Genomic DNA, 20,169 nt, shown 5'->3' on the forward strand with positions numbered 1-20,169 from the left:
GCCTGTGCCAGGCGGCGCGCCGGCTGTCCGGGTCTCGCGCACGCGCCGCGCCGGGAGCGTCCCAGAGCCGGGAGCGCGCGCCCCGCGGATGACAACAAATTCGTTGCGCGGCCTCTGTGGAGGTGTCCGCCTCACCGTGGCCTCAGGCCCTGCCGTCTCCCCGCGTGCTCTCTTGTACCCTCTCTCCAGTGCCGACTAGGACCCTCCTCGGATACCTCCCGGCCCCCGGGCTTGGGGCTAACAGGGACTCTTCCGCGACTTGTCCCCTCCAGGCCTAGCGCGAGCGGCGCCGCACAGGCGATGGGGTCGCCCTGAGGGACGCCCGGCGCCGAGCGGGCATGGAGGGGCCTCCCCGGGCTTAGGCTTCGCCGAGGCCTGGGCAGGCCGGCCCCAGGACGCCGCCGCCGCTGCCCCAGCCGCGGCCTGGAGCAGGAGCCTGGCCGGAGCCCCCAGGCCGGAGCCGCCCGCAGCCCTGCCGGCCCAGCTGCCAGCCCTCATCATGCCTTGGCCGTTTTCGGAGTCCATCAAGAAGAGGGCCTGTCGGTACCTCCTGCAGAGGTACCTGGGCCACTTTCTGCAGGAGAAGCTGAGCCTGGAGCAGCTCAGCCTGGACCTGTACCAGGGCACCGGGTCCCTCGCTCAGGTCCCCTTGGACAAATGGGTAAGAGGTGCTGGCGGCCAGCCCGGGTGGAGGGAGGGGGACACAGTCTCCTCCTCAGGGCGATCTGAACGAGTGTCATCGAGGACGGGTGACGTTCCGTCCCTCCCTGGGGGTAGTTTGGCTCCAGGTACGGTAGAACTCCGAGAAATATGTAACAAGTGTCGTTCAGTCCTTTTCTAGCAAGTTTGCCCTTCCAAATCACGTGTTCCAGAAGCTCAGCAAAGGTAATGGAGTCCACGCTGCGGCCGTCAGTGGAGTCCGTGGTTTGGGGTGGGGGTCTGTGAAGCTGGCTGAAAGGAGTCCATGGAAGGACACAGCCCCTTTAGAGTAGGAGGGATCTCGGGGTTGTGTGCAGACAAGTCGTATTTCGTGGCATGACACTCCCCGGAAAGACCGAGGGTGGGGAGGACCTGCGGGGATGTCAGAATGCCTGGGTATTCCTTTATTTATTTGGGGTTGGTCCCTTTCACCCCGCGGCCTTAGTCCAGCGTCTGGCATTTAGAAGAAACTTAGGTCTCCTCTGCCGGTTTGTTGCTTTCGCTCCTGTAAAGGCCAATCGTTGGATGGTCGTGTGGCCCTAATAGGGATGTTTGGTTGTGTCTGTTTGCTTCACCGTGACAGATCGTAAAAGCGGGTGTTGCAAAGTGCTGAAGCTGCACTCTTAAAAACCTGTCTTCTGCTTGTCATCCAGGGGTTGTGAATTGACTCATATAACAAGTACTTCATGTATCGTACCTGCATCCCTGTGTTCTCAGCGCATAGTATTTTACTTGATGTGTATTTCAGCTTTGAGTTTCGCAAGAATGAAGGGGCTCTCCACCGTTCCCCAACTCTTTATTTGTTCCACTAGAGTTTGCTGCTCACAGTTTGAATCGGTTTTACTGTTCTGAAGTATCATTGTTCTGTTACTATTCTAAAAGCTTTCCAACACAGTTTACATTAAGGAAATCATCAACATAGGTGACTTTGCTGTGGTAATTGGGCAAAAGAAAAGGAAACTTTTTTTTTTAATGTAAGTTGTGTAAAAAGCTCAAATGTTTTGTTTTGTTTTTTCCTTGTATGTAAAAGCATTTTAACAGAGTAATGACTTCCTTAGTCATAGAACCCCCAAAAAACTCACATTATGGTAACACCTTATTATGACCGGTGAATGAATTTGTACTGGTATAAACAAGCATATAGTTTTATCAGCAAGTGGATGACCTCAGCTAGGGAGAGTGCACACAGAATAGTGGGAAGAATCCTGGCTTGAGTAACAGGAGGACCAAGTCCTCCCCTGACCCTCCGGGACTCGCCCATGCTGCCAGTTACAACAGTGACAGTGGATATAGTAATTCACCTGAGTTCAGTAAATATTAATGGAGTATCGTCTCCATGCCAGGCGCTGTGTCAGGGAACTCCATTGCCGTAATTCTTACCAAAAGATAGGGACTCTGATGGATATTTTAAAATTCTTTGACCTGTAAGTCTGTTCTTTTGGAACAGTTATGACTAGGCTATCTTGAAGGAGGAGGGTTGGACATTGATTAACAGTCTTGCTTAGGTCAAATGACTTTGCTGCATTATTTTCTAATTTTTAGTATTCATTTATTTATTGAAGTATAGTTGATTTACAGTGTTGTATGTATGCATTATTCTTTAATGACTTTTCACGTTAACCCTATAAGGTGGGTATTCATATTTCCATTTTACAGATGGAGTTAAATAATTTGCTTGAGATTATTATATCACACATATAGCAAGTGGTATAGTGAGAATTCAAATCTAATTCCTAGGCCTGTTATTTCTTCATTAATCACATGGCTTCAAGACAAAGAAGGAGCAGTTAATATAATTGAGCATTTGTTTATTTCAGGTACTATCTGGGCTCTCTCATTTGTGAGGTTTTATTTAATCCTCATAGGAAAATCACAGGTGGTAATATTTGAATTTTGCAATTTGACTTTGGGATCATTGGAAAAATAACTTATGGTTGGACTTAATCCAAAGGTTATGTTTTATTCTGCTTCTTGAAGGTGAAGAACATGCCCAGCCAAAATGATAATGTTGAATAAAGTATCCAGTAAACATGGCTGTTGCTGATTTCTTTAATTATAGTGTCAATGACTGTGTTAATAACTGTGTTAATGACTAAGATAAATCTTGGTGTGACATTTAGATATAACTAAACTTCTGATTCCAAATTCATTTACTTCTGACATTTGATTTTAATGACTTTCATGATGAAAAAAAAAAGTTACCTTACAGAGATTTATAGATCCAAATGGGAGAATACTGTCACTGACCATGTTCTTGTTTTTTTTTTTTTTTACTGACAATGTTCTGAGGTTTCAATTCTCATCTGTCAGTTATGCACAAGATTGTGTTGAAATCACTTTTGACCTTCCCTTCTTCCTTGATCTCAATTAATTATTCTTGCTAATTAGTTGGACGATGTTGTGTGTGTGTATATATATATATGTATAAAAACTTTAAAACCCCCTTTTAAGAACTTTGTTCAAAAGACTTTAAATTTATTGAGATAATTTTTCATGTTTTCAAACCTTTGTAACCTGTCTAGATGATGACTTAAAAAATAGGGTTTTAATAGATACTTCTTCAGCTACAAAATCATATAACAGTGGAAACATTTCCAAACGTAAGTTTTAAAAATGTCCTCTCCATAGTAGAAATACCCTTTAAAAAGAAGCTACTCTTCTCACTCATTAATGAAGTGGTATCTTTTAAATGACAGATTGTGGGCCGCCAGACTCACCCTCTGCGATGGCCCACACTCTGTCTGTGGAGTGTGTTTCTCTCTAAATAAATTCACTTTTTACCTATCAAAAGAAAAGTTATTTTTTTTGGAGTATAACTGCTATTGGAGTATGATAGCATATACTACTGATAGCCATGTGTCATCACATAAAAGGTAGGTGTGTTTAAAATTCTAATCTTTGTGAAGAGGAAAATTGCTTATTATCTTTAAATTCAACTCCTAAATATTTGATCGTAGGAAAATCAGAAACTTACTGTCATTTTCTGTCTCTCACAGAGATTCTACTGTGTAAAGGTCTGTGTTTATTATGTAGATTATATGCGCAAGTGTCAGTGCATTGAAATGGAACATCCAACCAAGGGTACCACTCTTCACTCTTCCATTGTGGAACTGCTAGTCTTCTCTTGGTACCAGTCTGATGTGTGGCCTGAGTCAGAATACAGATATCCATTTGTATATTAAGTACAGTACAACTTTTGCATCTGTTTTAACTTTATTTGAATGGTGATGCCTGGGTTTAAACTAATAAGGATGTATTCTTTTCCTAGTTAGTCTCATGATATGTATTAAAAAGAAGCATACAACTTACGTTTGCTTTTCTTCATTCTGCCAAGCACACCTTAAATTCCTAATAGTGCTTACCATTGTGCTCGCTGGGCACTGTGGAAGACAGGGAACAATAGCTGGCACTTACAAAGTAGTGGCTTGGTACCAGGGGCCATGTTGGTAGCTTTACGTGTTGTTTCATTTACACTCACAGTAACCTTGAGAAATTGCTATTTTCCCTGTTCCATGGATGGGGCTCCCCAGCTGGCACAGTTGGTGAAGAAGCTGCCTGTCAGTACAGGAGACACAAGAGACACAAGAGATACAGGTTCGACCCCTGGGTTGGGAAGATCCCCTGGAGTAGGAAAGGGCATCCTACTCTGGTGTTCTTGCCGGAATGGTTGCAGAGAGTCGGACATGACTGAGTATGCACTGGCTGGCTGGCTGGCTGTTTTATGGCTGAGGAAATTGAGACTCATGTTAAAAACTTGTCCAGAACCACCCAGCTCGTAAGTGACTGAGCTACTGTGTTTTGTTTTCTTTTTTTTCTTTTGCGCTACTATGTTTTAAGACTATTCTTTTTTTTTTTTAAGACTATTCTTAAAACATCTTTGCCCAATTTTCTTTCAGAAATTTCTGAAAAACTGCTATATTCCTTGTCCATTTTTAAATTGACTTAAAATTTTTTCATTATAAGTGTGTGTGCATGTGTGTGTGTGTTAGTTGCTCAATCGTGTCCCACCCTTTGCGACCCCATAGACCATGGCGCACCAGGCCCCTTGTCCATGGGATTCTCCAGGCAAGAACACGAGTGGGTTGCCATTTCCTTCTCTAAAAGGAACTATAGAAAGAAAGAAAGTGAAGTCGCTCAGTCGTGTCTGACTCTTTGCAACGCCATGGACTATAGCCTACCAGCCTCCTTCATCCATGGAATTTTCCAGGCAAGAGTACTGGAGTGGGTTGCCATCTCCTTCTCCATATAAGTTTAAATAGTTGAGGATAATTTCTGTTGTGTTGTAAATACTTATATCATAAAAATAAGTTTTTTTTAACCCAGTAAGATCTAAATATCCACCATTATATACTTAAACATATTTAAACAAGGTCATTATTAGTAGCTAGAAATTTAACAGTGTATGTTTTTCTGTTGAACTCATATGTCTGTTCAACTTCTCTGCACAATTTTTTTGTAATTCATATATTTTATCCTAATTCATGTATAATATTCTTAGATCTTTTATTGATCATGCTATCATTTCTCTATAAGACATGTAACTAAATTTAAATTATCATAATGAAAATTTTTGTCACAATTAAGCTTTCTTTTGCATTAAGTGAATATTTTTCTAGTGTAACATTTTAATTCCCACAATGATTTCTTCACTGTTTTTTCTTTTTCCTTTTCTTGATTTTTTTGGCTGTTTAAGTGGTTTACTCCAGGACTTACCATGTTGATCTTATCAATATCTCCTTCACATATCATTAAACTTTTAAGTGTTAAATTTTTCCTCTGGATTGTTTTGTTATTAGAGTTATGAGTGCAGTTGATCAAAACAATATAAATATTATACATTTGAATAAACATAACTTTTATTAGAAATATATTTATTGATGTTTTGGGTGTGTTTTCTCCTCTCTTATGCTTTCTTCAGGTATCCATGGATGAATATACTTTCAACTAGAATTTGATAGGGTTCAGCATAAATTTCTAAACTTTTAAGATAGTCATAAGCTTGAGAAACACTCGTCATTAATATGTAGATGAGAATTGTAGGGATTTTGCAGTAACAGAATCACTTAGTTCTTTGATCTTTTTTATGGCAATGCCAAAAAATGTGTACATGTGGGGAAAGGCCAGAAGACTTAATTGCTGGTTTTGCCTGAAGATTTTTATATTCTAGGCAGAGCCTAAGGGATGATTCAGGAGGGGGAAAAGATAGGCCTTTTTTGGGCTCAGTGGGAGAGGGGGACTGTACACGGGAATATGGAAAGAGGACCCAACATGATGCCACTTTAGGTCCATTTTAGGAAAGAACGTATTTGGAGATTGCGTGTGTGCTGTGTCTGTCAGTCATGTCCTGTTCTTTGCAACCCCACGGACTGTAGCCCCCCAGGCTCTTCTGTCTGTGGGACTTCCCAGGCAAGAATACTGGAGCGCCTTGCCGTTCCTGCCCCAGGAGATCTTCCCAACCCAGGGCTGGAACCCGAGCCAAGCGGCGGGTGGAGTCCTTACTGCTGAGCCACCAGGGAAGCGCATTTGGAGGTTAGGGACCTGGGTACTTACACTTTAAAACCTGCCAGGCCCACGTACTCTCTAGGAGATCTGTAGGGTCACACAGATACCAGTGTGAAGAGAGCCTGTTAGAGTAGAAACATGAAGTGATGTGCGCCACTCTGAATCTCCGCGTTCAACGTGAGCTTTGTAGATGAAGAGTTACAACACTGCCCTTATGCAGCATGGCATACAGGAAGCATCTTCATGTAGATTAGTATTTGATAAATATCTGTTGCTTAAATGTAAAAATATATTGTCTATTAAAAAAACCCATTTAATTATTCTTCTAACTGTATTTATATCCATCTGTCATCCTTCTGTTGTAGTTAACCCTTTACTGAAATTGCTCTCAGTGGGATCACCTAAACCCTAACTGTCACTAAATTCAGTGGACATTAAAAAGATCTTTGACTTCTTGTTAGTTTTTGTTGCACTTGATCATTCTTTATGTTATGTTTCCACAGCTTTCTGGGACAAGAGTGTCCCTTGATTTTCTTTCTGCTTCTCTTCTTATTGTTATTTTGTTGTTGTTGTTCACTATGCAAGTTCCTTTTTCTTAACTTGTTTCTTAAATGTTGGTGTTTATCAGGATTCTGTCCTAGATCTCTGGTCTTTTTACTCTGTTAGTTCTGAAAGTCTCCCTCTCCTCACTCCTGTGGCTTCATTTACCTTCTGTGTTTGTAAAGCCCCTCTGTATTACAGGCCCACATGGCTCTCCTGAACTCTAGACCAGAACACCCACCCGTGTCCTAGACATCTCCACCTGGGGGTCTGCTCAAATATACTCTACGGAACCGAACTTCTCACCTCTCCCTCCCCTAACTCAGTACATGGCACCACTGTTAAAGCCATTGCCCAGGCCAGCAACTTGGGAATTATTTTTCATTCCTTATTTTCTTTACTACTCATTATGCCAGTTATTTCTACTTCCTAATATGTTATAAAAAAAATCCATCCACCTCTTGCTTTCCTCATTGTCCCCATCCTTGCCAAACCAATTTCTCTTAGTTTCTCTTGTTTATAACCGTCTTTCTGCTTGAGTTTTGCTTTCCTCCTATGAGTGGCTCACTGAATAGTCTTTTCTCACCATGGCACCCTTGCTTAAAACCTTTCAATGGTTTCACATTGCCCTTGAGATAAATTTCAGGCTCTTGAACATTAATTACAAGGGTTTTTGGATCCCGCTCACTCTTATCTGTGTAGCCTTATCTCTGGCTCATCAGCTTGGTGTGCTGCACTAACGCCTAAAGCAGCTTTTTCCCTCTGCCCAGATACTCTTGCATATCTCAGATATGTGTATTTGCACAAACTGACGTCTGCCACCTTTGAATCCTTCTACATGCTACTGTATCTGTCTGGACCATTGTGTGCAATTAACTCCTCAGTCCTCTGGTCTCAGCTTTAAATAGCACTTCCTCAGGTGCCCTGCCTTGAATCTTCAGATTAGATTCTTTTACATGCTTAAGTAGTCCAGTTTATTTCCTCTGTTATGCAACTCATCACATGCGTCTTTCATAATCTATTTTGTCAGCTTACTTAGGACCAGGAATCATCTGTATCTTGGTCTCTGATTTCTTTATCCTTAGTGCCTGAGACATGTATAAACATATTTGTTGTTCAGTCACTAAGTCATGTCCACCTCTTTGTGATCCCATAGACTGCAGCACGCCAGGCTTCCCTGTCCTTCACTATCTCCCTGAGTTTGCTCAGATTCATGTCCATTGAGTCGGTGATGCCATCCTGCCATCTCATCCTCTGCCGTCCCCTTCTCCTTTTGCCCTCAGTCTTTCCCAGCATCAGGGTCTTTTCCAATGAGTCGGCTCTTTGCATTAGGTGGCCAAAGTGCTGGAGCTTCAGCTTCAGCATCAGTCCTTCCAATGCAGATTGAGGGTTGATTTCCTTTAGGATTTACTGATTTGATCACCTTGCTGTCCAAGGGACTGTCAGGAGCCGCCTTCAGTACTCTGCCTCCTACATCCATACGTGACTACTGGAAAGACCATAGCTTTGACCATATGAACTTTTGTCGGCAAAGTGATTTCTCTGCTTTTTAATACGCTGTCTAGGTTTGTTATAGCTTTTCTTCTAAGGAGCAAGTGTCTTTTAGTTTCATGGCTGCAGTCACCATCTGCAGTGATTTTGGAGCCCAAGAAAATAAAATCTGTCACTCTTTGCACTTTTTCGCCATTTATTTGCCATGAAGTGATGGGTCTGGATGCTTTGATCTTAGTTTTTTGAAAGTGGAGCTTTAAGCCAGCTTTTTCACTCTTCTCTTTCTTCTTTGAGTAAGTTAACAGTTTTGCTTTCTTGTTTTTGTGATTTCAAAATGCACTTGTTTTTTCTCTTTAGTGTCTCAATGAGATCCTGGAGTCAGCAGATGCACCTTTAGAAGTCACGGAAGGATTCATACAGTCAATTTCTCTGTCCGTTCCATGGGGCTCCTTGTTGCAGGACAATTGTGCACTGGAAGTGAGGGGGTTAGAAATGGTCTTCCGACCTCGACCCCGCCTAGGTAGGTGTGTTAGGTGTTTCTGTTCGTTTCTGTTTTTACTTTTCAGAGAGTGGGAAAGTAGCCTAATTGCACTAAGTTGAGTATTTAATTTAGTGCCTTGCATGTATTTGTAAGATTTTCAGTAGATAAAATTTTAGGATGTGGCCCATGTAGGGGGGTGGGTATAATTGTATCTTGAGAGTTATTTCTCTCTCTCTTTACCCACAAGAACTTTAGTATATAGGTGATTGGTTTAGTTATTGGTTACCAGTTATCTGAAGTGACTTATGCTTTTTTAAAAAACATATAGTTGATTTACAGTGTCAGCTGTACAGCAAAATGATTCATGTGTGTGTGTGTGTGTGTGTGTGTGTGTGTGTGTACTTCTTCTTTTATATGTATCTATATATTTTTTGAGATTCTTTTCCATTGTAGGTTATTATAAGATACTGAATAAAAAGTGATTTATGTTTTCAAAATTCAAAGTATTGTGCCAGAAGCAAGGAAGTGCTCAAAGACTAATGGAGATATGTTAAAAGGACACAAGAGTGGGTCTGAAGGGGTCCCCATTGGCCAACTCTGGAAAATTTGAGTATCAGAAAGGATAATGACAATAATGAATTATAACACACTAAGAGAAAAACCAAAACCCGAAGTCCATGTCACTATAAATAAGTAAATAAGTATGTAAGGGGAGAAAGGAGGAGGATTGCCACTACTGATAAACATATAAAAAGTAAAAGATGGACTATCACCATGTCTTCAAGCACCATAGTAGAAATTAATGCAGGTGAGGATCATCAGTTGATGCTGACACCATTCGGAAGGGTTGAGGATCTTGATATTTAGATGGTATCAGACTATCTCCTGCCATTTACATATGATTTGCAGAGGGAAAAAGTTGCTTCTCAGTGGAGAAAATTGACAGTCACCACCGTAACTGAGTGAGCAGACTTGACCTCATCATTAATGGGTCACAGTGACGGCACACGTGTTCTGGTGTGATGGACTGAGAAGGCGGGGATCACTTATGTACCGTTCCTGCCAAAAGTGCTTAATCTGAGTCGGACACTGAGGAAGCAGTCAGGCAAATCCAAAACTAGAGAAAGTCTGTTAAACTAGCTGGTTGGTACTGTTTTTTCTTTTTTGTTTTAAAAAGGTTCAGTTATAAAAGACAATGAAGGTAGAGGAACTGTTTAGATTAAAGGAGACTAAAGACTTGATAACTAATTGCAGTATGTGACTGTTTTTTCTTTTTTTGTTGGTTTTTTTCCTGTGGAGGGTGTGTTGAGGCAGGTGGGAAGACTGGGCTGCTGAATGTATGGTAGTGATGGTGGTGGCTTAGTAGCTAAATCGTGTGCGAGTCTTGCAACACCCTGGACTGTAGCCCGCCAGGCTCCTCTGTCCATGGGATTATCCAGACAAGAAGACTGGAGTGAGTTGCCAGTATTCTTGCCTTCCTCCGGGGGATCTTCCCAACCCAGGGATTGAACCCCATGTCTCCTGCGTTGCAGGTGGATTTTTCACTGCTGAGCCACCTCACTGAATGTATATAATATATCGTGTCAATGTCACATCACTTGGGTGTGTTAATGGTATTGAGCTTTTGCAGGAGACTGATCTCATTCTTAGGAGTTACATGCTGCAGTTGTTAGGGATGAGTGTTAAAATACCTAGTTTAGCAAAAGCTTATGTGTGTGAGTGTATGTGTATGAGTGTGTGTCCATGTGTGTGTAATCTTTATGAATCTAGGTGCAGGGTATGCATTGTACACCTTAGGACTGAAAATTTTCAAAAGAAAATTTTGGAAGGGAAAGGTTTAAAGTAGTAGTAAGTCATTGTTTACAAGTATATACATGTAGTAGCTTTAATTACATATATGATGGTTTCTGATTTATCAAACCTATATATTGTGCTTCTTGCATGCCAGTTACTGTTCTGAGTAGTCTACAAGTATTATCCTCACAATAACTCTTTGAAATAGATACTTTTGGAAATTGATGCATAAATTGTCATTTAATAACTTGACCAAGGTCATAGCTAGTTAAGTGGAGAAGACGGAATCTGGACCCCGGGAGTCTAGTTCTAGAGCCCCTGTTCTTAACCACTGTGCTGTGTTGTGTGCTGGATTGTCTACTGAAGAGTCTTTGTGTCTGGCATGTTATAAGCTGGTAAGGTCATGGTGGTGAATCATCTTAAATTATGAATATAAATGCTTCCAGTGACAATTGATGTTTGTAAAGATGTATTTGAAGAGTTATAATCCCAAGTGCTACCTAAAACACCAAAGTTTAAATTATGCTTAGTAAAATTTAGTATCTATATTTTTTAAGTTGGTAATCTGTGCATGGAAATTCTTAGTAACCTGGTATTTAATTAGCAAGAATATTTTATATTTTGACCAAGCTGAGGAGACATACTAATACTTTCCTATGGAAAGTGAAATGTTTTACCCTAATTTTAAAAATATTTCATTAGAAGGACTTTTAAGTTTTAATTTTAGAAGGCAGTAATTCTAGTAATCTCTTGTCAGTTTGTTTTGGATAACATAAGGAAGTGTGATAGAATTCTTTCATAAGGGTACATCTGGAAAGGACTTTACACAGTTTGTGTGTTCCTTCTCCAAGGATGCTCTTCTGGTTTATCTACATTTATACTGACCTTCTAAGCCCACATCAGCTGCTACCTCTACTTTCCGATGAATTCCCTCAACTAGAAGATTTAGCCTCTTCTCTTTCCTGATAAGATATTTTCTGTTGACACTCGGTTGTTGCCTATTAATTCTTCTTAATTATATCTCATTTCTTTCACTATCTTGTAGTCTCTTTGAGGGCAGATTTAATAATTATTGTATTTTTCTACTCTATAGCAGAGTCAGCCAACTGTGGCCTGCAGACCAAATCTGGTCTGTAACCTGTTTTCATAAATAAATTTTTTATTAAACTATCACCTGGTATACATATTCACTCATTCATTAATTCTCTTGGACTGCTTTTCTACTAGAGTGAGAGAGTTGAGTAGTTGTGATAGAGACCATATGGCCCCAAAGCCTTAGATATTTGTTATCTGATCCTTTGCAGAAATTTTGTTGACCTCTGTTCTATAGCATTTTGAACAATACCACCCATATAAAATACCCATTAAATACTTGAATGAATATGTGATTTAGTATTTGGCAGATATATATCATGTAATGAGAACATGTATCTCAAGTTCTTGTGATTTTTCTTCCCTTCTTGGTTATTATAAGGTGATGTTTAAATCTCAGGATAAAGTTCTAGAATACTGTGTCCCTGGGTGATACCATGATGCTAAATATCCCATGGGGGATTAAGAACTTACTGGTTTGAAATGTGTAATTTTGAGGAATGGCTTAGTTGTAACCGTGAGAAGTCATTTAGGATTTGTCTGTATTTTCTGCAGCATCTGGTTCTGAGCCCATGTATTGGTCTAGCTTCATGACCAGCAGTATGCAATTGGCAAAAGAATGTCTTAGCCAGAAACTAACAGATGAACAAGGAGAAGGATCCCAGCCTTTTGAAGGACTTGAAAAGTTTGCTGAAACCATTGAAACAGGTTTGGCATTGTTGAGTATTTTCAAAAATTTTAGGTTGTACTTAGTAATTTAGTACCTTGATTTAGTAAGCATTGTGTAAGAAAAACTCATTGGGGTGTTTTTTTTTTAATTGCTATTCTTACTTCAGAACTTTAGAATTAAAGTTATTTAAAAAATTATCAGTGTGTAGACTTCCCTGGTAGCACAGTGGATAGAAACCCACCTGCCAGCACAGGGAACATGGGTTCGAGCCCTGGTCCGGAAAGATCCCACGTGCCATGGAACAGCTAGGCTCTTGCACCACAGCTGCTGAGCCGGCGTGCTGCGACTGCTGAAGCCCGCGCTCTGCAGTGAAGAGCAGCCCCATCACGCCCCAACCAGAGAGCGCCTGAGCCCAGCGCTGAAGACCCAGCACAAGCAAAAACAAACAAATAATTTAAAAAATTACACAGTGTTCAATTTAATTTCATGTTCTTTTTTTACCTTAGTTTCTCCTTTGTTTATTTTATTATGCTTGCATAATGAAGGGATTGGGATTCAACAGATAGTGTCAGTCATTGCCCCAAGCTGAGATGTAACATGGTGTAAGTTCTCAGCCCACAAAATATTTATTAGAAGACTCACAATTTGGGGCTTTTTTTTTTAAGCTATGAAATTCAACTTTTATTTTCTAAGTTCTTATTAAACTAATTTAGTATGTATTTGGTTTATTCTAGTACTAAGAAGAGTAAAAGTCACTTTTATAGACACTGTCTTGAGAATTGAACATGTGCCAGAAAATTCCAAAACTGGAACTGCACTTGAAATTCGAATAGAAAGGTAAGACTTCTTATATTTGAAAACAGATTACCCTGTTCTCTTCTTTATAAATAATAAGATCTGACTCATTAAATTCAGGATACTTTCGGAGATTAGATGTGATTATATTCAGTTAATGTATTACATTATTTCTGAGTAAAGTGCTATTCTTCAAGTTGTGTTCCAATCCAGTTATTAAAAACAAAGTACCAGTTGGGGTATAATTACGTATAATACTGTTTGAATATTTGAATTCACAAAGTAAGTAATTCTCTTTTAGCTGATACCAAATCAAAATAATGACTGAGTGATACTAAATTTAAGGTACCCCATTGAAGTGTTGCAGTTTTTTCATATGAACAATGTGCTGTTTAGATGTGTCGCATTAATGTGAAAGGATTTTTGCATTGCTTTCTTTGATCTATTTGCTGCTTTAGGCTAAGACTACTATTTTCTTGGAGGATTCTCTGAGGGTATTTTAAGGTCAGTATGTACAGTAGAGATTTACTTAAAAAGGTATAAATCATCACTTTTAGTTTTCACCGTATGCCCACCTGGAACTCCTATAAATAGACCTAAACCAGGGATTGATTTACATACACACTGCAGAGTGTTGTTCTGAGGTTATGACTCTTCACCAGTGTCTTAATGCCACATTAACTGCCAGCAGAGATGAGCAGAGTGAAGTATGTACGCTGAGCACCAAAGATACTTTGTGGATCTGTTGGGAACCTTTACTGAGTTTTAAACAGATATGTTCTGATTTCTGTCTTTGACAAAACTTACCTATTAGTGAATCAGTTACTGTTAACAGGTCTTTGAACTTAGGTTGCATTACCTTAAAATGGTGTATTTAAAAAATATCTAAAATCTTATGCATTTAGAACAGTATTACTTTGGAAACAGTGACAGATTTTATTTTCTTGGGCTCCAAAATTACTGTGGATGGTGACTGCAGCCCTGAAATTAAAAGACACTTGCTCCTTGGAAGAAAGGCTATGACAAACCTGCTGCTGCTGCTGCTGCTGCTAAGTCACTTTAGTCGTGTCCGATTCTGTGCGACCCCGTAGACGGCAGCCCACCAGGCTCCCCCGTTCCTGGGATTCTCCAGGCAAGAACACTGGAGTGGGTTGCCATTTCCTTCTCCAATGCATGAAAGTGAAAAGTGAAGGTGAAGACGCTCAGTCGTGTCCGACTATGTGCGATCCCATGGACTGCAGCCTACCAGGCTCCTCCATCCGTGGGGTTTTCCAGGCAAGAGTACTGGAGTGGGGTGCCATTGCCTTCTCTGATGACAAACCTAGACAGCATATTAAAAAACAGAGACATCACTTTGCTGACGAAGGTCCATCTAGTCAAAGCTATGGTTTTTCCAGTAGTCATGTACAGATGTGAGAGTTGGATCATAAAGAAGGCTGAGCACTGAAGAATTGATGTTTTCAAGTTGTGGTGCTGGAGAAGACTCTTGAGAGGCCCTTGGACAGCATGGAGATCAAGCCAGTCAATCATAAAGGAGATCAGTCCTGAATATTCTTTGGAAGGACTGATGCTAAAGCTCTAGTACTTTGGCTACCTAATGCAAAGAGCCAACTCATTTGAAAAGACCCTGATGCTGGGAAAGATTGAGGGCAAGTGGAGAAGGGGGTGACAGAGGATGAGATGGATATGGATATGAGTTTGAACTAACTCTAGGAGATGGTGAGAGACAGGGAAGCCTGGCATGCTGCAGGCCACACAGCATGTGGTACACAAAGAATCAGACACTGCTTAGCTCCTGAAAACAACAACAAAAGTTTTATTTAAACTGAAGATGAGTGGTAAGGACTCTTAGAATAGTGACAAATTCAAGCAATGGCACATCAGACTTGAGTTTAGAGTCAAATGCTGTCTCAGTGCTTCAAGAGATGATTGTGAGGGAGCACAGGAATTATTTTCCTTGGAGCTAACTTTAGGAAATTATTCATTTTTTTCCTCCAAATTTAGGAGCCTCAAAATACTACTTTCTTGGGGTTAATTTAATGTTCTTCATGAAAATATTTACGAGAGTAAAGCATGATAATGCTGACACATACCTGATAGGTATATTCTAAGAAGAGCTAACACTTGAAAAATTTCTTTAATTTCAGCAGCTGTGTATATTTCTTATACTTGCAAATAGGTCTTCCTAGGAATTTTATGCAAATGCTGTTTTTGTTTTTAACTTTCAGAACCATGTACTGTGATGAAACTGCTGACGAGTCCTCAGGAATTAACGTACATCAACCCACAGCTTTTGCTCACAAGTTACTTCAGCTCTCTGGGGTGTCTCTCTTCTGGGATGAGTTTTCTGCATCTGCAAAATCCTCCCCAGTGTGTTCAACTGCGCCAGTGGTAAGGAAAACAAATCAGAGAAGCCAGAAAACAAAATCACAGATTTTCAGGTTTACTTGAGGACTATTAAAATTTCCTAGGATGTGTGATATGTACTGATGGGTTTCCTTGTGATCTGAGAGTTAAAACAAATATTCAGAAATGAGGACGTATATTTCAGAGATTTAAAAATACATTTGTAAAAAAAATACATTTGTAATTAATGCCATTTCTACCAGAAATACATTTGCTGTGTATTAATTTAATAGAGAAACATTGGATTTTATGTCTTAGGGAGAAATGGCATAGTAACATCTAATATCTTTTTTATAATAAAAACAGGCAATTAAGCAATGTTCACATTTACCTTCCATGATGCATGTATTGCTGAAAATGTTATCTTATAAGTCATATCTTGTAAGAATTTTATAATTAAGGAAAAGGAACTATGTTCATCCCTTCTCAGAGTGGAGAGCCCTTTTATAAATGAATCACTTCATAATTTGTCTTTTACTTTATTTCACAAATTGTATTTTCTTAATTATTGACTGTATATTAAATTTTTGTATTATGCAATTTGAGCAGATGCTGTGCTTTTTTTCATAAAGTATTTTTCCATAATTTGCCTTTATTAAGGTGCTTTGCTGTGTTTTATGCTAGTCCTACAATACTGGTTTATCCGTTGTCACAATACAGTTTTCATGTAAATACTGTATTCTTCTTAAATTAACAATCGTGTTTTGCCTCTCAGTTTACTTACACTAAAGTATTTGAAGGAATTACATTTTTTCTTCTTGTGTTACTGTAGGAAACGGAGCCAAAGCTGTCACCTAGCTGGAATCCAAAAATCGTCTATGAGCCTCACCCACAACTAACAAGGACTTTGCCAGAAGTAGCACCCTCTGACCCGGTGCAGATAGGGGGGCTCAGTGGCAGGCTGGAGTTGAGTCTCACACTGAAACAGAATGACGTACTTCCTGGAGCTAAGGTCAGTATTTGTTCTATTTTCTGTAGATAAAGACAAAGTAAACCTGGAGGCATTCTTTGTACTGTGACCCTCTGATTGGCTGACATAGATTGTCCTGTGACTCAGTTACCCACTGCCTTGGAGTCAGCATTTTTACCCGCAGCTGGTGCCTCTGTCTGCACATCTTGGCGTTCACCTGAGGCCCACCTTTGCCCATCTGCTGTAGCTCAGGGTTTGAAACTGTCTCCTGCGCTCAACTTTCCCCCACTTTCAAAAATGTTCATTAGTTCAGATAACTAGGAGTTTCTGAAAGAATCTCTTTCATCATGAAGTTAAAAAGTTAAAAGAGGAGAAATTGAGAAAGCGTGTTAGCTGAAAGTAAAAGTTAGTTGCTCAGTCATATCTGACTTTTTGCAACCCCGTGAACTATAGCTGCCAGGCTCCTCTGTCCATGGAATTCTCCAGGGAAGAAGGGAAGAGTACTGGAGTGGGTTACCATTTCCTTCACCAGGGTATCTTCCTGACCCAGGGATAGAACTTGAGTCTCCTGCATTGCAGGCAGATTCTTCACCATCTGAGCCACCAGGGAAGCCCCTATGTTAGCTGAAGGAGATGTTTAATTATGTGTATATACAACTATCCACCTATGTGTATTTTGAACAGAATGTCCATTTTTATAGTTGTATAATATTTATGAAAAGAGATGAGTTTTTTCCATAATGTTGCATAGCTTGTAGAAGTCACTATAAAGACAACTGTACTTTCTTAGGGAACAATACTGAGCAGTCTGGAGAGTCTGGAAACTTGCATTTATTAGTTAGTTAATTATGTGTCTTTCAGGTTATTGTTTTCAGGTTCTTAAACCTAATTTTCCATATAACACATGTAAAATGCAGTTTCGGAAAATATCAGGATTTATTCATGTGTATTTTCATGGGTATAACTAGCTCTAGACATTTGACTGACTACTGTATGCCAGAACCCATGCTGGTTTTTAGGACAGACATAGAAATGAAAGGAATGCAATCTTTGTGTTAATAAAAGATAATGTAAGAGGCATAGACGTGGCTGTGGGAATGTGTAAGAGGGAACCACTCTATACATGTGAACACACATAAAAAGGTTTTCAGAAGATTGAAGGATCCCCAGAAATCTTTCTCTGGAATGGAGCACCTGATTAGAGTTGGAGGGGGAGGAAGGTGCAGATTGAAATGTTGATGTTCCTATTACTATGATTGTTTTTTTCTTTTTTGGTTTTTTTTTTTCCCATATCACGTGGTTTGTGGGGTTTTAGTTCCCTGACCAAGAGTTGAGCCCCGGTCCACAGCAGGGATTGAGCCCGGGTCCACAGCAGTAAAAGCCCAAATCTTAACCACTGCACCACCGGGGAAATTCCCTGACATTGCTCTTACTGATTATCCCTCCTCCTCTTTGATTATTGTTCTGTTTTACCTCAGTTCAGTTCAGTTCAGTGGCTCAGTCATGTCTGACTCTTTGTGACCCCATGGACTGCAGCATGCCAGGCTTCCCAGTCCATCACCAACTCCTGGAGCTTGTTCAAACTCATGTCCATTGAGTCAGTGATGCCATCCAACTATCTCATCCCTCTGTTGTCCCCTTCTCCCACCTTCAGTCTTTCCCAGCATCAGGGTCTTTTCAGAAGACTCAGTTCTTTGCATCAGGTGGCCAAAGTATTGGAGTTTCAGCTTCAGCATTAGTCCTTCCAAAGAATATTCAGGACTGATTTCCTTTAGGATGAACTGGCTGGATCTCCTTGCTGTCCAAGGGACTCTCAAGAGTCTTCTCCAACAACACAGTTCAAAAGCATCAATTCTTCTGTGCTTAACTTTCTTTATAGTCCAACTCTCACATCCATACATGACCACTGGAAAAACCATAGCTTTGACTAGATGGACCTTTGTGGGCCAAGTAATGTCTCTGCTTTTTAATATGCTGTCTAGGTTGGTTATAACTTTTCTTCCAAGGAGCAAGTGTGTTTTAATTTCACGGCTGTTCTGCCTCCGGTGGTGTGAAACCCTTCCACAGGTCGTAAGCCTCTCCACAGAGTAACGGGATGGAGTGGTTAATGGAGCAGAGAGCTGTGGGCGTGTGTGGACACTACAGGGATCCCTACTGTGCCAGGGTCCTTGGGAGACTGAATACATCCATGCCTCTGTAGGATGCATCTTCTAACCCTCTAAGAAGGAAGAACCATAGCTGTACCTTCTGAGTCCTGTTTTGGTTAATTACTGCTACTCCTCAACATTTGTATATTTGATTTTTGTGTATATCCAAACTTTTTGCATGTTATGAACTGATTTATAGAAATGCCTTTTAGGTGTTACTTTTGAACATCTGTGTATTAGGTGACAGATGAACCTCTAGAACTGTTGTGTTGCTGTTAGCCAGGGTTTAATATTTGGAGATACTCTTCTTGTCTATATGGTAATTTTTTGTAGCAGCTGAAATATTTGAGTACATTTTGTTCTTACTTAATGAAAATGAGTGCTAAATAGAAAAATTAAAGTTCTGAATAGCAGCATCCAGAAACAGACCTCCTGAACTTAATACAGTGTAAACAAAGATGGCATTAAATAGGGGCCTCAAGTTTCAGATCTTTAGTCTCTTTCTTTGCACTTAAGTCTTTCAATTATGGGATCAAAATGTTATGAGAGATTTCATGGTACTTTTTTAGTTCTGTGAGACTATTCACCACTCAAATAGTGTGTAAGTTTGGTGTTTTACATATTTAGTTTTATCAGATGTGTGCAGCTTCAAGAGTACATTATATATGAGAATAGGGGACTGCCTAAGTTGAATTTAGAGACATTTTGTTTCAATTACTATTTTACACTGAGTTTGAAATTTTTGAAGCCTGGTGTGCTACCGTCCATGGGGTCACAAAGGGTTAGACACAACTGAGTGACTGAACAGCAACAGCAAATGTTAGTTGTTGAAATGTTTTATCTTTTCTATTTCCAGAGGAAAGGTATATGTACTTTGTTCTTTGTATGCCAAACTCAGAATGACTAATAATGACATATTTCTATGACAATTAGAAGTGAAACTCTCAGTCATGTATTCTCAATGCAGATTAGAGACTGTGTTCCATGCTGAGAAATTAAAAACCAATGTGTAAGTTTAGCATATAATCACAAAGAGATTTCCCCACTGTCCCCAGCCACAGCTCCGTGCTGACTCAAGGACTGGGAAGTCAGCAGTCAGTAAGGAGCCGGTGAAACCAGTACTCTGTGGGTCAGCCTAGGTTAAAATCCTGGCCCTGGATCTGTTACATGGCCTTGTGTGAGTCGCTTAATCTATGTGGACCTGTTCTCTCATTTGTAAATCAGGAACACCACTAAGAATTAGAGGCAATAAAATAAAAACATCTAACACAGTGCCCCGATACTCAAAAAAAGGTGATAATAATGATTATTACTGGAGAATGTGTTGTTTTATGAGTTATACCATGGAAATTTCTCAGAGTCACTATGTAATTTATTTTTTGTTCTTAGAAATTTGTTTTCCTCCTGTAAAAGATGCCATATCCCAAATATGTGTGTTTTGTTAATTGAATTATTTTTAAATTGTAAAATGGCATAAAGATAGGAGTCAGTGTTAACATTAGGACTAAGAAGAGACAAATGAAAAGTAACAGCAGGCAATGTGATGTAGGGAATAGAGTGATTGCTTTTGTCATAGTGTATGCTACAGAGTAAGAGTGGGATTGGGCTTTTATTTCTAGAAGGAAAAATGGACAAAGAGTTG

The 20,169-nt window shown here is 39.9% G+C and overlaps 1 protein-coding gene across 5 annotated transcripts in view; it reads left to right on the plus strand.

Annotated features, from left to right (window-relative positions):
• The first annotated feature begins 28 nt into the window (after positions 1-28).
• The window catches only part of ATG2B (autophagy related 2B), a 74,719-nt gene continuing 54,578 nt past the window's right edge, over positions 29-20,169 (plus strand). Inside the window, exons 1-7 of one of the 5 annotated variants that reach the window (XM_070477874.1) lie at positions 604-661; positions 4,230-4,293; positions 8,590-8,752; positions 12,155-12,307; positions 13,004-13,106; positions 15,293-15,455; positions 16,243-16,422. In XM_070477874.1, coding sequence (XP_070333975.1) covers positions 8,725-8,752; positions 12,155-12,307; positions 13,004-13,106; positions 15,293-15,455; positions 16,243-16,422 — 627 coding nt within the window. In that variant the 5' untranslated portion in view covers positions 604-661; positions 4,230-4,293; positions 8,590-8,724. Of the gene's footprint in view, positions 662-4,179; positions 4,294-8,589; positions 8,753-12,154; positions 12,308-13,003; positions 13,107-15,292; positions 15,456-16,242; positions 16,423-20,169 lie in introns of all 5 variants that reach the window. The other 4 variants (XM_020899132.2, XM_020899130.2, XM_020899129.2 and 1 more) reach the window with 4 other exon arrangements.

The sequence above is a fragment of the Odocoileus virginianus genome, chromosome 16 (genome assembly GCF_023699985.2).
Source record: "Odocoileus virginianus isolate 20LAN1187 ecotype Illinois chromosome 16, Ovbor_1.2, whole genome shotgun sequence".
NCBI classification, from domain to species: domain Eukaryota; kingdom Metazoa; phylum Chordata; class Mammalia; order Artiodactyla; family Cervidae; genus Odocoileus; species Odocoileus virginianus.